At 36.5% G+C, this 17,622-nt stretch overlaps 1 protein-coding gene across 3 annotated transcripts in view; it reads left to right on the forward strand.

Moving 5' to 3' along the window:
* LOC114148041 (neuropilin-2-like) overlaps positions 1-17,622 on the forward strand; it is a 119,793-nt gene that overhangs the window by 19,324 nt on the left and 82,847 nt on the right. For all 3 annotated transcript variants that reach the window (XM_028022956.1, XM_028022957.1, XM_028022958.1), the window contains exon 3: positions 15,311-15,492. In XM_028022956.1, coding sequence (XP_027878757.1) covers positions 15,311-15,492 — 182 coding nt within the window. The remainder of the gene's footprint in view (positions 1-15,310; positions 15,493-17,622) is intronic.

The following is a 17,622-nucleotide window of genomic DNA, read 5'->3' on the forward strand; positions in this document are numbered from 1 at the left end:
GCTGTAGAGAGAAATATTGAGAATGAATTGGTTTAAACAGTAGAAACATTTAAAGTTGTATGAGAAGCTGCAGTGAGTCTGAGTTTCTTGTTTCTACATGCAGCTTTGGGTCTCGCCTGTTTCTCAGTGAGAGTTGCTGGTGAACTTCAGCCCACTCTCCTTCTGTTTCTCTGGCTTTCACTTTGCCATAATAATCACTTTGGGACCTCCCTAGATCCCCTATCTCTAATTATCAAAGTCTAATTACGACACATTTACTGTTGCAGCAGGCTTTTTCACACTTTGGCTGCATTAAAACAGATTAGAGGATTTGGTGTTCGTCACGTTTTTGGGCTGTTTGGCTTTGGTTGCACAGCGAGGCCGACGGGAAGACACCATTAAATCAAAATCAAGCAACCAGCAATAAAGGCAGGCTGAAAGATAAATTGTGGAAAATTGAACTTTTGGATTAGAGTTTTAGGAGGCAATCAGAAATCATGTTAACTCAAAAGTCTATTTCTCAAATAAATAATTTACTCACTCACTGAATCATGTTCACCAAATAAGAAAACAATAACCGAATTTGGAGTATCCAGTTGATTTTACTTTTGTTACGCTTTGTGCTTGCACTATTCATCAATGAAAAATAAAATCTTTTAACTTAGGAGATTTCTGTTTTGCACATTATAAAATGGTCTAAAAGACAAGGACGTTAATGTTAGCAAGCCAATGTTGACCTCTTTCTAGAAAAGGAATTTATTTAATTACATTTAAACAGCAATATCCGTACCCATATTTTAAATCTTAGCCAATTCTTGTGGAGCTTACTCATATGTTTTGGTAAATTTCATGTTGCAGAGGTCAGTGTTGCTTCAGCTTTAATATTATTACAGAAAATCTTTTTCGAGCAGCCTTTGATAAATTGAATGTCTATTCAAAAGCTTTATTCCAGTAATTCTCATTTTTGTCTACATTCTCTCTGTTTTCTGGCCTTTGTTTTTTTTTTTCATGTCTCTTTCTGACTGTACAGCCATGCACTTTCATATTAACAGTAGCAAAAATTGGCTGCAGGTTCTGTGGCATTTTGTGGTTTTGTGAGATTTCTTTTAACATCTTGTGGTTTGCTCTCAGGGCAAAGCTGCTTGTGCTGCAAGGTCATGTTGGCATTTGATTATTGCAAGACTTTTTTCCATCAGTGCGACGGATGATTTCAAGTTATTTTAAGATAAGTGGAAATCCATTAGTCAGACCCATTACTTGCTACAATCAGAGATTCCTAATTTACACAGATTTTTGATCTGGTATTCAAGAGTCAAAAGCACACTATTTTAAATTGTCTGAGATTTTATAATGGAAAGCCTCCTGCAAAATACAAAGAAATTATCTAATTTTGTGTACCTGATGTGATACACCTTTGCTTGATTTTAGCCATTTTAGATAGGATAAAAATGGGGTTGTCTTAATATATTCCTCAACAAAAAATGCATTTTCATTATATTTTACAAAGGATTTTATTTTAAAATGTATTCAGTTTTTATTATTTGGCTATGTTAGTTTTGTTATCATTTATTTTACATTTTAAATTTCCACGTTTAGATCTCTTAAAATCACATGCACACTTTCATGCGGTGTCCTAATGTTTTCATGTAACTGTACACTGTTGCTGTTGTTCATTTGGCAAATATCTCACTGCAAAAAACAAAAAAAAGCTTGCTGAGTAATTATTCTCTAATTTCTAGTGCAAATAAGACAAAACTTACTTACTAGTAACTTTTCAGCAAGATATAGGAGATTGTTTTGTCAATAATTAATATTAATGAAAAAGTAACTCTGGCAGATTATTTAATTGGTTAGAAGAAATTTTTCCCTTATTATAAGATAACTATAAGATAAACAAACAACGATCAGTGGAGGATAAATATAGTTGTTGTGACATAAAAAATAACTGTACTTGGGAATATTCAGAGAGTCTGAAACTTGCAATAATTAGCTGAGTAAGTTAGCATTCACAGGTCGTAGTTCAGTGTGGTTTTTTTGACCAATATTTTTGTACAACCTCTTCAAACTTCTTTACTGCATCTGATGGCAAACCTCCAAGTCAATACTGAAAGTATAAGTTACTGCAGACATTTGAAACAATACAAAATTGCTGACTCACTATATAATGGACCTAGAGAGGACAAACTGAGCACCGCTGGTGACATTTACAAGATATCTGTGGACCTAAAATATTGAAACTGGCTTGTGAAGTCTTAAGTGCCACAAGATCTACTGTCTGCAAGTTCTCATCTCTGTGGCTGCCACAAAATGGGTGAATGCTCCACATACACAGTAGAGAGAGACCTTTGGGAGGTAGTGTGTGTAAAAAAAACTGGAGATTTAAACTTTCTGGCACAGATGGCAACAGAGAAAAATACAGAAATACACATATAGTAGCACACACACTTACTTTTCTAACCTCAGTCTGCGTTTCAGTGCTTTCTCATCCACTTATTAACATTTCAGCCATATTAATTATAGATAGGTGAATTCTCCCCACTCAGATGTACCAAAATCATTCAGACATTTCTTTCCTGGGATTGAAGCATCAATATTTCACTGGCTGTCTGTTTGTTAACAGCCAGGGAAGTAGAAAATGTCCGCTGTGCTTTGTTCTGGTTTGCTTTCCCACAGAGCTGTGAAAATGAAAAACATACTTCTCCCTTTGTCCCCGGGCTCTTGGTATTTCTTCAGCTATACTCACTGTCCAGTTTATACAGGGGATTTCTCCATTTTCACTGTCTGGATTTTTCTCCATATCTCCCCTCACCACCTCCTCTCTCACCCTCTTGACTTATCTTGTGCCTCACTCTTCTCAGATCCATTTAAGGTTCAGCCTTTTCCCACAAGAATGAAATGTAGCAGGAATAAGAAATAACATGCTCTGATTTTTTTTTTTTTTAGTTTTTTTTAAGACCTGATCTAGCCTGCAGAGTGAGATATTTGCAGTGTTGCTGGTGCCCTTTGGTGAGGAGCTATTTAGGTTTACAAGCTCCTGGCCCCGAGTCCGTCTTCATGAGTGTGTGTGCCTGAAACTGAGCCGTTGGGTTCAGAGGGCAAAAAGAAGTAGGAGCTGCTGGTGTTTGCTTCTATGTAGGATATACATACATGGTCATCCACTGATTGTGAGCAACAACCACAACACATGTAACATACGCACACACACCCCGATCAGTGGTTGATCTCTTTTTATGTCTCTGGATGTCTCTTACATTTGATATGGCTATAAAAACAGTGCATATGTTTCTTTTCTCAGCTTTGGTGAAAACAGATAAACTGTTGTTAATCTCTTCAGAGAGTAAAAAACAAACTCCTCTAGGGACAAAAAAGCAGACTGTGTCTGCAAACAAAGGCTGCTTTATGAACGGCCATATGATTCATCCTGTCTCTTTCCGTCATAAAAAAAATAACAGTCTCAAGATTTACTACCATCCATCAACAAACATGGAGTCATGCATCTACAACTGATGTACTATTTCTTGTGATAAATATTACAATCTACTATGGTTTTGAGTTTTCTTTAGAGTTGTAATTTACTATGCAGTTTCTGCAAAATAAATAAATTAATAAATGGAGCCTCATTTTAAAAAACGTGTATATTTTTAGACGAAAAATCTGCTTACCCCTGCTGCTTACCCCTCCAGATAAACTCACAGAAACTGCACGATATAATGGAAACGCTCAAAGGTTTCCACTACATTCCTTTCAAAATATGTGATAAACAAGCAAACACTTTTTTTGCCTTTCCAGGTTTTTATTAAATTCCTAGTTGAAAAGGAATGGGAAAAAAAAATACAGCTTAGTTTATGTTTTGTTAAAAATATTGACATTAGTGCTGCTGCTCCTGTGATTTTAGTTCAATTTGAAGTAATGCTTGGGTGTTGTAGTTGTTCACGAACAGATATAATTAGAAGTTAAGGCCTCAGCACTAGCTTTCTTCTAAATACCATGTTGTAATTCTTTAATGTCAGCAGAACTAAAGTTTATGACTAGTGCTTCAAGGTTAGCACTACTAACTTTATAGTTAGTGGTGGCCACCACTGACTACTTACAATGGATCAAAGGAGAGATTGTATTGGTACCTGCATCTTCTGGTTTATCTGTAGCATGTACCAACTCCGCACTGGGTTCAGATATCTCCAGCTTGCTAAAAGACCATTTCTGAAATTTTTTACATTTATGAAGCAGGAGAATAACTTTAAAATAAAGTCATATCAAATATTAGTCAATACAATAAATTGAGGCTGTAGAACACAAATTTTGGATTGGTAAATTACATTTTGCTCTCAGAAAAAATGCATAAATCCAGCGATAGAGAGCAAATTTCATAATGTCATTCAAGCATAAGTGTATTACTGTTGAGATGTTATTTCATTCAACTTAAAAGCTTCTGAATTTTCAAGCATATTTTGCATATGACACTTATTTTAATTAAAGATTTTTAAAAATTGTCTCTAAATGCCAGATACTAAATGACTCCTAATCAGGACATCTTTAAAAAAGGATTATTAAGAGAAGAATAAATACTAAAGCATAGAATCAGTCAAAGCAAACCTGCTTGTAATGAGTCATACTTTCTTCATTTTTGCCAGCTTTCTTGTCTGAGTTTTAGTTCCTCAGTAAATCCCACAGGCTCCTACACTGTTCGATTAAAGTGATCCTTATACTGAGAGACCTGCTCACAAATTGCTTTGATTGAGCTTGTTCATTTTAAATATGCACTGTCTGCACAGCATCTGCCAAGTTACAAAAACCAATAGGTGGTGCACCTGCCAGAAGAACACCACTTAGTAATTATAACTTCTGGTGTGTGCTGCTATATGCTGTGACAAAAGTATGAATTCCTGCAGTTTCTGTACACTGTTTCCACTTACCTTTCAAGACAGGTCAATGCTTAAATCTTAGCCACATACACTACTGTAGTATGAGCTTTCTATGATATAACCTTGAGTAAATATTGAGTATTATGGTATTTACACAAAAAAATGAAAATGTCAGACATTGAAGCACTATATAAAACTAAAAGTGTAGGAAAAATTATTCATACAGTTACATTAATTATCTTAACATATCGGTTATTTATTCCAGATATGCTAATGATATTTGTAGCATTTACTTATTGTTAGCATGAATGGACCCATAGATTACAATTTTATTGACAATATTATATAACAGAAACACCTAATATATTAGTCTGTATCTGGTTGTACTGTTTAAGTAATAATGGTTGTTGTGCAGATTATTATCACATGTTCACATTTTATGCAAATACATAACAAAGCAGTAATAGTTAATAGGGCAATCTGCTCATGTATCCAGTCTGTTGTAAGTAACTGCAGTTTTTAAACCTTATTTTTGTAATAGGAGCAACAGGACCACTCCTTTTTTTCAAACCATGACTGCCTGTGTAAATGTGATGGGTAATATTTCAAAGAGCAAAATATTTTTTTCTTGTAACCTAGAAAAAAAGTGTTATAACAATCAATCAGCCATCTACAGCCATCACAGAGTTGTGATACTCTGTACATTATGCTGTTTATCCAGCATTTAATTGTTGGGACTTTAAGCTAAAGGAGAAGTATGATGTTTAAGGTTTTTAAAAGAGACATTTTCTACAGTTAATTTGACATTGCTGATTTAGTGAGTGATGACTTCACATTTTACAGTTATTTGGCTCATAAACCATCTTAAGCTGGGTTAATTCCTGCTTACCAAAAGTCAAGTATTCGTCTCCAAGTAAGCAAACTGCTGTTGTTGATCATCACTTTGGCCACTGCACCTTGTAGTATTTTCCAAGTAAAATTGTCAGAGATGTGTTCTTTCAGTTTTAGTGCTTTCCATTTGTTTTGAAGAATAGTTTCTTGCTGAGGTGAAACATTTCTATAAATGATGGGAGAACTTTTGGGACTTCTGAGGTAGACATACGCAATCTTCCTTTGGGGGTACAGAATGAGAATTTACGGCTTTGACTCATTGGTTCGGTTGTTTATCTCACATGTTCCCCTATACCTCGCTGCACTGCTCTGTCTCTGAAAACAAGATCTCAATTTGGAGTATTTGGAACTTGCTCGCACACAAACACAGACACACACACAGCCACTCGGAGAAAAGTGCAGCGTCAGGGTCCGCTGAGGGCAAGCACAAATTATCCTGACAGATACCTCCTGTCGCTCTGTCTCCTCTCCTCTTTCCTGCTGGCTCTTTCCCCTGTTCTCGCCCCTAGATTCATGTCCCCGCTCCCACCCTCGTCGCCGTTGCCCAATGGATTCCATCTATCATCTTTCATCTGCTCTTGCAACTTTGCCCATCTCACCTCCTTCGATCTTTCTCCCCTGCCAACCTCCTTCCTTCCCTTTACCTCTGCTCTCCTGTTTTTGACCTATTTTTGTTCAATTTACTTTATGTGATTGAGTCTAATTTATCTCATTCTTTCCGTCCCTCTCCAAGCTGTCGGTCTCTACTATCAGCTGGTCTTTGATGAATCAAAATGATCATTCAGCATTCAGTTTCAGAAATCAAGAACTACTAAATACCTTTTCTAAGTCACATCTCTCTTTTTTTCTTTCTAGTATTTCTATTTGCATTTCTTTTTATTACATCTGGCTTTTTTTTTTTACCTCTATCTTCCTCTTCAAAAACAGGAAATGATATGTAATGTCATGATGGCTAACCATAAAATGATCACATTCAATCAAGTCCAATAATAGTTTTGGTACTGAAGTCAAGTCATGCATTCTACAAGCAACATATGAAGCCTTTTGTGAAGTGTGGGGAGTAAAACAATATCGAGTAGTGGTATGATAACTATTTTCCACATTAGTTATGGTTACAACCGCAAACATGTTTTCCAATAAACACAAGAATAGTTCAGAATTTGCAAAGTGAAAGAAAGACACCACATGAAAGGAAAGCATGGGACCTTTTTTACAATTTAGTTTTATTTTTTGCCAATTTTCCAATGTTTTTCTTTGTGAAGCAGCTGAAGCTCAGTCATATTGGATGAAGAAACTTTGTGAACATCTGTTTTAAGTTTTATCAAATAATTTTTCTATACGTGACTTAATCTAAATAATTTCATTGCATCTCTGGCTGTATTTTTGGAGCCGTTGTCTTCCCAAGAAAGAATGCTATTGTCACTACCATGTTTCGTAAAGGTGACGATGTGTTTAAAGTTTCTTGATAGTCATATTCCATGTCTACAGAACGGTATACCTTCGTCTGCATATTTGCTTCTTACAGCATCCTTCTTGGCATTCCTCCATCATGACCAGATTTGTGAGCTGCATGTATCATTGTAGCTCCTTCAGGGTTACCATGAACCTCTTGACTACTCCAGAATTAAATGCTTTCCTTCCCTGGCCAGCGGTTTAAGCACTTTTACCTCATCTTGGTAGGTTTGCAGCCCTGCTGTATTTTTTTCATTGTCAGATGAATTAAACAGTGCTAAGGTAGGCTTTCAAAGCTTTGGAGATAGATTTAAAACCTTAACTCAACTTTTCCACTCTTCAGTTAAATAACTGTTTCTTGAGCTTCATGATGCTGTTTTTTCACTAGTGAAATCCTCTCAGACTTTTAGAGAACAGATGTATTTATAGCAGGATCTGTTTATCAACTATTCATTACTTTAAGAGTTAATAGTTGCAGATTTTATTTCAGGGTATCTGAGTAAAGGGGTCTAAATACATATGCACACCACACTTTTCAGATTTGTAAAAAAAAACAAAAACTTTGTGTTAGTCTCTTAAATAAAAACCTAACAAAACTTGGTGAAGTTTCTGGTTGGAATGGGACAAAATCACATAAAAAGGTTTGATGGTGATGAACACCCTTGAACAGGATAAGTCACTGTAAAAAGAGTTTCATATGCGGTCAGTAAAAAAAAATCAGCAAAGCCTTAGAGCTTGTTTTTTGCTCTGCCTCAATCAGTCATTTAACTTTATGCCAGATTTATTCTCTCTTGTGTGTCTTGTGTAATGAGTCACATATCAAATGTGAACACTGCTGTCTGCAAATGTAGAAAATTTTACTACACATGCAGACACATCTGGCTGGCAGGCAGAAGCCGTGCAGACTTGACCAAGAGAAGAGTGAGAAGATGGAGTGATGTGATGTGACATTGGCTTCCGGGCAGAGAGGAGAAAGGTGGAGGCAAGAGAATGCATAAAAGAGGGAGGAGGAGAGAGGAACAGCATGTGGAGTGACAGTTCAATTACCAGCTGTGGGCATTTAGCAGCTGCCTGCATGTTTGGATTAACATCACTGTGACTCTACCAGCAGGAGAGTCAAACATCCAGACAAAAGTTCAAACAAAGAGCCAAAGACGGTGTTATCACACTGTGTTGGGATGGAAAAAGTAGGAGATCACTACAGAAAATGAACAGTTTTCTGTAGTGATCTCCTACAGAAAAGGAAATCACTAATTTTTGGTAGGAGAAAAGTAGTGATCAGTCTGTATACCTGCTTTTGAGGTTAAAGTGCTGTTATTGGTAAACTATGCAGTGACTGCAACAAGTGCTCACAGAGAAATGTCAGCTGTTTATTTCGTACAGCTGGGGTCAAAGTCTAATTGGTGTGGTATTTGTAGAGACAGGTGTATTCATACAAAAAAAATAATGGATCAACTAAAAAAACATTAGTCATATTTTCAACACATTCAATGAAACAGCTAAAAGCAAACAAGACTTCAAACATGGAAAAATAAATCTACAAGAATTACAATAGACTGCAACAAAAATTGAATAAAGAAATGTTTGCACTACATTAAAATACAACTATCTAGGTGTGAATTCTGAATTTTAAAGTCAGGAATAAAATTACTAAAATACAAATAAAGCATATTGTAGTACTGCGTGGTAAAAACTCCCAATCTTTAAGCCTTAAAACTGAAAAGATGTGCTCCTCCAAAGGTTTCCACTGGGGTTCTTTTAATCAGTGCAGTTACAGTTATAGGAGTAACCAACTTACTTTAACTACTGACTATTATGTTATATGAGAAGATAAGTTTGGTCAGTGTTGCCAAAAATGTGGTCAAATCTAAGCATTTCGAACATAATTCAATTTAAGTCAATGGATATTAGAGTCCATCTTTGATATTCATCCGTCTGTCCAAAACAAACAAAAAAATCCCAACCACTTCGCACTTGTTGATTCAAGTGATGTCATGTTGCAAAATAGATTTGATGATATATTAACCAGTAATGTAGTGACTTTAAATTATGCATTCATACATAACCTCCTTCAGGTATTGTTGGCAATAATGATAATACCACTGTGGTGATTTATGGATGCTGCCTGGAGACCTGAAGGTCTGCCTGATCAATGTCTGCTACTGTAATAACCATATGCGTGTGTGGGTGTGTGTGTGTGTGTGTTTGTGTCAGTGAAGGACTGATCCTGGTCAATGTGTGTTAAAACCATAATGAGGAATCGATTAGTTGTCCTGGAGACTATGGCTGGAAACATGCGTACATACTTCCCCCCATACACTCATACACATCGTCTAGCACTAGGCAATAATAGACCTATTACCTGATATCAGTGAAGTCGGTCGCCCTGCTGGCTCTCTATTACCTGCTTCACTGACACACTTACAGCTGCTGCTTTAAGTCAACGCAGGCGTATGAATATATTGTCTAAACTGAAAGCATGTGTGTGAGTCTCATTAAACAGAACACTTCTCAGTGACTGATTTATTATTATTTGTAGGCATAAGTAAGAGCATAATTTCATATTTGGGGCTTTGACTTTCAGAAATATTAGATATTGTGACTATGAACTCTAGCTACATAAATACAAATCTGGTAGATTCAATTTGTGTTATGGATCTAATCTTCGCAATCTGCTACTGAAAATTGCTTGAACACTATCAGATGTGATTTGTAACACATTGTTAAATTCCTCATGGGTTGTTTTTGCTCACAAAAGCGTCTGGAAAAGCTAAAAGCTTTTTTCCCCAGCTTGTCCTGTGCAGTCCCCTCCCTTAAAAGTACCAGGCGAGAGTGTTCAGAATCAGTCCATAAGCTTTCCTTCTCTGTACTTTGCTTTGAGCAGCATTGTCCAAGTGGAAATTTGTGTTTGAAAACAAGGTTTGAATCTCATTAACAAAGAAACAAACATTTTTTCCCATCTTTTTAAAATCAATCTGGAAATAATGGGCCTGTAGTCTGAACAAAGCCTTCAAATCTCCAGATTTATTTTGCTCTTGGATTGCGTCCATGGTAAAATAACAAGCATGCATAAGTGAAGTGAAGAAAAAAAGAGGAAGAACTGCAGAATTACAGTTTGTTGTGGCTTACAGGCATCGTCGCTTTTGCAAGAAGCATCTGTTAGCGGTCAGAGGGCTTGGCGGAAACTAGCAGATCTATAATTTCTTTCCTTTTTCTGACAGAGAGCCAACAGTGCAGTTTTGCTTCTCTAAGAACAATCTTAGAATATCCCTTATGGCTAAATTTGCACTCTGACACTCACATAACTAAAGCAGAAGCAGTACATACACTATGATTTACGCCAGATGTTCTGTTTTAGGTAGTCTGAAATTCCATATTTAACATGCTTTTGTTATAATCAGTATTGTTAGGATGTGTATCAACTGATTTCTTCAACTTTTTAAGTTTTTCTGAATCTTATTTTATGAAATTGATCTCAAACGGTTAAGCCCTTACTGCAAAACAATGTCCTTAGTTGAAGGACATTTTTGAATTCAGACGCAGAGTAATTATGTAGTAAAGATGTGTTTTAAAGCTTAAAATAAGGGGGTTTATTTTGGCAGCAGCATAATTTCACACTGAAAAATTTAGAAAGCAACCTATAATTTGAGTGAAGAAGAACAGCCAATGGAAATTTTGCTTTCAAGAAAATCATAAGTGGCATAATGTAATTATTTAATATACTATTATTTAAAACAAATGTAACTGAAGCATTTGTATCTTCATTTATCTACTTTTTAAAGTTGATTTGAGTGTCTTTAAACATATAATCAATAGTCCATGACTTTCTGTTTTCCCGACAACATGCAGTTGCCTATTTCTTTCAGCCACTGACCGATGTGTAGGACGAAAACCCCAACTTATTTAGTTGCCACACACTGTCAGCTCAGCGAGGTAAAAACATTTCCAAAAATCAAAACAGGAGAACAGCATCAGGTCTCCATAACAGCCATTAGGTGTTTAGGAAGATTTGCCTGGGAAAAGCCTTTCTTTTCTAACAAACCTTATTGTGTCAAGTTTGCTACTGGGATTTAACTAGGACAGTTTTCTTTGGTCAAATGAGACACAAGAGTTTAAATTAATTTAATTCTCATCTTTACAAGTATTTTAGCAAGGTAATCTTTTTTTGCACATTGGTTTTTTTGTCTCTCTATCCTCATCCTGAAGTAGAGGACCACAACAAAAAAAAATTGGATTTAAGTCTTAGAATTCTAACTTTTTTTTAAATCAGGCTTTTTTTTTTCTTAGAATTCTGACTTTTTTTTATGTCAAAATCCAAAAAAATAACCAAAAATGATGAAGTGTATGCCAATTATGTTGTTTGTGCATGAAAATAATAACTAATCATAAGGACTTCTTCCTTGTCATAGAATTTATAAACCTGCCTGTTATCTACGCTACCGCTGTCCCATATTTATTTGGCAGATTCGAGTTTTAAGACTAAATTTGCCTGATGGTGTATAAACAATTTAAACAATTCTGAATCTAAGAAAAGAAGAACTCTGAATTCTAGGATTTAAATATTTTTTTATTTATTTATTTTTTCAGTGGCCCTGATCTTTCTGACCTTTAAAAATACAGGAAGTATGAAAGTTCATTTGATAGACTTTTATAAGTTTTCATGGCCTAATAGAACTCAACTCAATTCCACAAACACAGATGAATAGATCTCCAAAAATCTGAACTTTCACACTGGCTCTGACCTGCTCTTACAATTTGTTTTGGATCTAACTTGTTTTGTTTCTCCATTAACGTAAGAATCACTAAAAACCTTGCTACTTGTTTTCAGTAGATTCATTTTAGAGGAAACAGGGTGGGAGAATCAAATTTGAAGGTCTTTGGTGCCCTTCGGCGAGTCTCGGTACATTAGGGATTGGCTACAGTGGAGTATATTTGGGGAAATAAGAGCAAAAAACAGGAGCGATGATGGGATTTAACAGTTTGTTAGAAGCGGTGTACCTCCCACACATGCATGGATTGGAAACCTCAAACCCCTTGGAAGAACCTTGTGTAAAATCACAAGCTTTGTTTGCATCAGCATGAACAGGCTGTGTGAATGGGGGTCTTAGAAGTTGTTGGGTTTGTTTATTCTTCAAGGCATAAATCTAAAGGTGAGGATGACACCTGTCCTTCTCCGAGATGTGAAGAAGGCAGTGTGGATACAGTTGTGTGCCCTCTCTCTGATTCAGTGTGTATATTAAAAAATAAATTGTAAAGGGGACATATTAGGCAAAATTCACATTTTTCACATTTTTGTACTTTCATGTGGATCTCAACTGATCTAAAAACAACCCTACCGCTTAAAAAAGTTATAAATTTTTGGTGTCTAGAAAATGAACAATTACAAAAACCTTTGGGATGTAATGTCACAAATCAGCACATACTGCCACTACCCTAGCAACCCCATTGAAGTCCAGCTCGTCACCTAGCTCCTCAAGTTAAGCTCCGGCTTGTTTGTTAAGCTGGTTTTTACCTCTGTATGCAATGTACAATGGCTGCTGGAAAAGACAAGTGTTTTGTTGTTGACTTACCATCCAGAAACCTCTTGCTGCATTCTTGTTGGTTGTGCAGAAGGCTCCACGTCTGCTTTTCAAAGATGTACGATTGTATGATTGTGCATTTGTGTGAGTGTAAACATTGAGTTGAGCAGCAGACTGTTTGGATTTAAAGTGACAAGAGGATCTAAAAATTGTGTTCTGAAATGAGTCGCAACAGGCAGAACTGATCAGATTAAAATCAAATTTTCTGAAAATGATTTTGTCCAAAAATGTTATGAACATGTTTTATCTAGCCCATAGATCCATCCTAACCTGTTCAAGGAAGCACAACAGGCCGCCTTTAAAACTCGTTGGCTATAAGTTTTGCCTTTGCACCTTTAGACGGAGCTAATTTTATGTGTTAAACAGCTCAAGATTAATTTACAGAAAAACTAGAAAAAAAGTAACAAGCAGCACACTGAAGAATAATTAGAGAAGGAGTTGTCATTGCACAAAAGAGGTGTAGGTAGCTGTCACGACAATGAGACGTTGTTTTAGGAAATGTATGACAGGAGCTATGAGACACTCACTCACTCACGCCCCCACACTTGGCTGCAGAAGCACACACATGTGTGCACAGTGACAGTCTGCACCATAAATCTGGTGGTGGTGGGGGGGGTTTCTGCCTGAAACATGGTGGGAGGGAGAGGTGTGTGACCCTCATCATGTTGGGAGGCAGCTCACCTGTCAGATCAGACACAAACAGGATGATAACAAACAAGAGACTCACGCACAGGTAGAGGCACAGCTAAAACATCTATTCTTGGCTACATTTTAGAAAGCAATCAGTGATCTGGTGGGTTTTTAGTTCACGCTGGATATCTGTACTGTTTTTCTGATATGACAGGAATGATCACTTTATCCATGCAAAAATGTGAATTTACCTGTCATGCATAAAAGAAATACTGCTTGATCACAAAAAACAACGTAACCATGTATTGCTTTTAGTGTTTTCTTTCCTATGCATATTAATGTCAATAAAGGTAAGGCTGCATAAAATACCTCAGTTTCAGTCATACTTCAGGGATTACCTTATGTTCTTGTCCCAGTAAAATATATTGTTTACTGAAATTATTTAAGTTCAAACTCAAAAGTGAACAAATACAGAAAAGTTTCTGCCATGTAGTTATGTAATTGAATAAAATAGTAATGAAATTGAAAAGCTGGGTGAATACACCTTTGCTTATTCCATAAGATTTAAGAAAGTATATATGTCTGTGTCTATGAATGTCTATAAAAGGATCACTTTGGGAGGTGCGTTATCTCAAGCAAACAGGTCAGTGAGACCCAGTTAGTATGTGAAATATTATAATTCAGGAGAAGACAGTTGGAAAAAGACATTCCTGCACTTGAGTTTGGTTTGGAGTTGAGTCCTGTGTTTCTGTATCAGAAACTTCAGTCTTTCATGCATTCTTACATGTTGGTTTCTTATTTTTTCTGCAGGTAATTAGTAATTTTTTCCATTTTTCTAGTTTCTGTGTTCTTGCAACAAAATTTTGCTCAATATATACTGTACATTTTAAAAGTACAGTTGAAGTGAAGTTGTTCTGACTGTAGTTTGTTTTCCAATCTGGTCTGAATGGCATAAACTTTCCAGAACTAAGGTTTAACTCTCTACTCGCATGTAAAACTCCAGCATAAACATGTTTGTTTCTAAAAAAGGGGAGGTGTAACAAACGCCCGTTAACAAATAGTGAAAAGATTAACACCTTTTCATATTTGTGTATTTTTAATATGTGTGCAATGTGGCAGCAGCTTACCATGAGCTTAACTTTTATTATCCAGAGGCATATGATACCTTCATATGGTGAGTCACTTTAATGACCAGAGGTGCTGGTGGATGATATTTTTAACAGCAATAAAGTCATAAGTAGCTCTTTAACTTCGCAGGAATTCAAGGGTGCACAAGCTTCAGTAAAATGCATGAAGATCAGAGCGGGAAAAATGATTCAGCACTGATGTGGTCAGGAGTGATTGGTATGCTGTAAACAAGCATGCAGGTAAAGTTCACCCCAAACATTTTGCTTTAGTTTAAGAAAAACCCTTAATTGTGAAGGAACGTGTTTCAGTTAAAATCAAATGTTAAAGCCTTCCTTTATAACTCCCTCCAGGATTTTATTCCCAGGAAGCTATTTTAGAGGCAGGCAGGTGTGCCTTTGGTATCCAGACACAGAGGCAGCACTCCTGCTGTGAGTCCACAGATAGACCTTAACATTTGTTGTCAAAAAACATGAAAGAAACAGGAATAGAAATAGATTTCTTGTCAGTAAAGTCCTTTTATAGTAGAAAACAATTCCCAGCATCCTGTCTGCTTGCATTTATTGAGAGGTCGTCTTTCATGGTTTTTTAGAATGTACTTTTAAATGATAAGCATTTTTTCCCAACAAAAGAGCACCTAATGTTTTAGGCATGAGCAATGATATGTTGGAGTTTAATCTGAAACTTTATTCATCCATCTCCTACTGTTAGTAGAGAGTCCTCTTCATGGTCACAGTCCAGTTATTCCATCTTAATAGATCTGATTTATCAGGACACATTTGTCTTTGGCAGGTATGACTATGTAGAGATCCATGATGGGAACTCGGAGTCAGCAGACCTTCTGGGAAAGCACTGCAGCAACATCGCCCCTGCACCAATCATATCGTCTGGCCCATCTCTTCACATCAAGTTTGTCTCGGACTACGCCCAGCAGGGGGCGGGTTTCTCACTGCGCTATGAAATACACAAAACAGGTAAGTCAAAGCTACCTAAGGTTTTTTTTTTTTTTGAAGCAGTAGTCCAGGGCCCCAATTTTTTATTTTTTTACAGCACATTTTTACAAATATACTGTAATCTGCATTAGTAAAGATATTTTTTTCTTAGTGGATAGAGTACCAAAACCGGCTTCAACCCAGGGCCCTACATCCTTGTAAATCAGGCTCTGCCCACCGCTCCCAAAACATGTTAGGCATTAATCATAAGAATGGTATTATAACACATTTATGTGACCTTAAAGTGATTAAACACAGAAGTTTTATTTTTGTGGAAAATAAACAACGAAATGTGTCATAAATTATGGCAAAATATTAGATTTTTTTAAAGGAATTTCAATTTTTCAGTCAGAAGAAATGAAGAATTTTTACAGTAAAATAATGAATACAATGCAACTTACAAGAGGCTATCATAACAAGCTACAAGAGGACTAAACATGCTTCATTAGGTGATCAGGCCTTGTTTATCTCCCTGGCGTAAATGGAGTCAGAGGGAAGGCATCAGGAGACACAGCGGAGGACCCCTGAGGGCCCTCCAGCATGTCCAGGCAGGTCATTTCTTCACATCATGACACTTAGTGTGTGTGTATAAGTGTACGTGTCTGACATGGCTCCCCTTCACGCTGCCATGGGTCAGCTGCAGCGAGACCAATTGAGATCAAGGACAAGTGAGACACAGAGGCGAGCAGTGGCGGCCTCACAGCCATCTTGTCCCGTTCCTTCTGAAAGCATTCCTTACATACCGGCCTAATTGAGTCCTGAGCTCCCGTTCCCCTGAGACCCACCCACACACACAAACACCCCCACACACACAGAGGGCTGAGGTTACTAACACAACACGTGTGGTTGTTGGTGTTTCTCACTTGCTGGCACCAACCTTTTGGGATTTCTTGAGCGCATTTGTAAAAGTGTGAGTGTTGTTGATTTGTAAATTAAGACCTGATGGCTTTAAAACAAGCCTGGTGTCGATATTCACACGCCAGCATCCCAAGAAAAAAAAACTGAATCAAGAAAGAAAATACAATTTGTAAATCATCTCATTTAATTTGATAACCTAAGCTCACTACAGAAATAAAATAGAAATGTTATCGTAAAGATTTGCTGCTTTGTTTCTATGCTGTTTGCTTCAAATTGCTTGTCTAAACATATTTAGTTTGTCTATTTATTATTTAGATCATTAGCTTTATTGCTGTAGATTACAGTAATAAGCAGGGAAGAATGTCATTCTCTTTTCATAAATAGGTTTAATAAGATTTAGAACAAGTTTGTCTGCTGCTTTCTAGCGTCTTGCTTGAAAGTACATTAATTTAAACAATATTCCATATTTTTAGCTCACCATCAGCAGAGGAAACACGGTGTTTACAGGATCACTGTTTATTCATTTCTAACTGTAGAGCTTTGTGTTGGTGTCCGACCCTCTCTGGCACCGATGATGGAGCCATTTGGAACATTCAAGCTGTTGCTGCACTGCTAACAGGATCTTGTTTTCCTGGAAGGTGCAGCCGAACGTCTGGTTGTGTGGGTGAATTTTGTTGGAAATATATGCCAGTCGCAAATATTGTCCAGCCTCACCGTGAACCATTTAAATATAAAATATGTTGCGTCTTGGTCCACTGTGGATTTCTTTTAATATTTTGCTTCCAAGAAGGCAGCTCTTAAAATAAAGCTGTATTTGTCAATAGTTATTGTCTTTCAGAAGGTTTTTGTGGGCTTCTAATGAGATTTCAGCACAAACGGTGCATAATTGTGTAGTAGAAAGCCTGCAAAGTCTGACTTGCATTATTTATTCATCCTAAGGGTGAATAAATAATGGGTGAGCAATTTGAACTTTAAGTTTTAGCACAATATTTTGTGGTAACAATAAAGTGATACTATCTATTTATTGCTACATTAGTTTCATAGAGACGTCTGATTCATGCAACTCTAATCATAATTTCAAATCCAATATGGAATGATGCTCTCATTGAAAAAAAAACGGTGGAAAATGTAGTAAAGGTAACAATCCCGACAATACAGTTTTGTGTGGTTTTAAGCATCATTAATTAGAATTTATTGTGACAAAGATAAATAAGAATTATTTTGACAAGAAACAATATGATAAATTCCTACTCC

This window comes from Xiphophorus couchianus, chromosome 7, assembly GCF_001444195.1.
Source record: "Xiphophorus couchianus chromosome 7, X_couchianus-1.0, whole genome shotgun sequence".
NCBI classification, from domain to species: domain Eukaryota; kingdom Metazoa; phylum Chordata; class Actinopteri; order Cyprinodontiformes; family Poeciliidae; genus Xiphophorus; species Xiphophorus couchianus.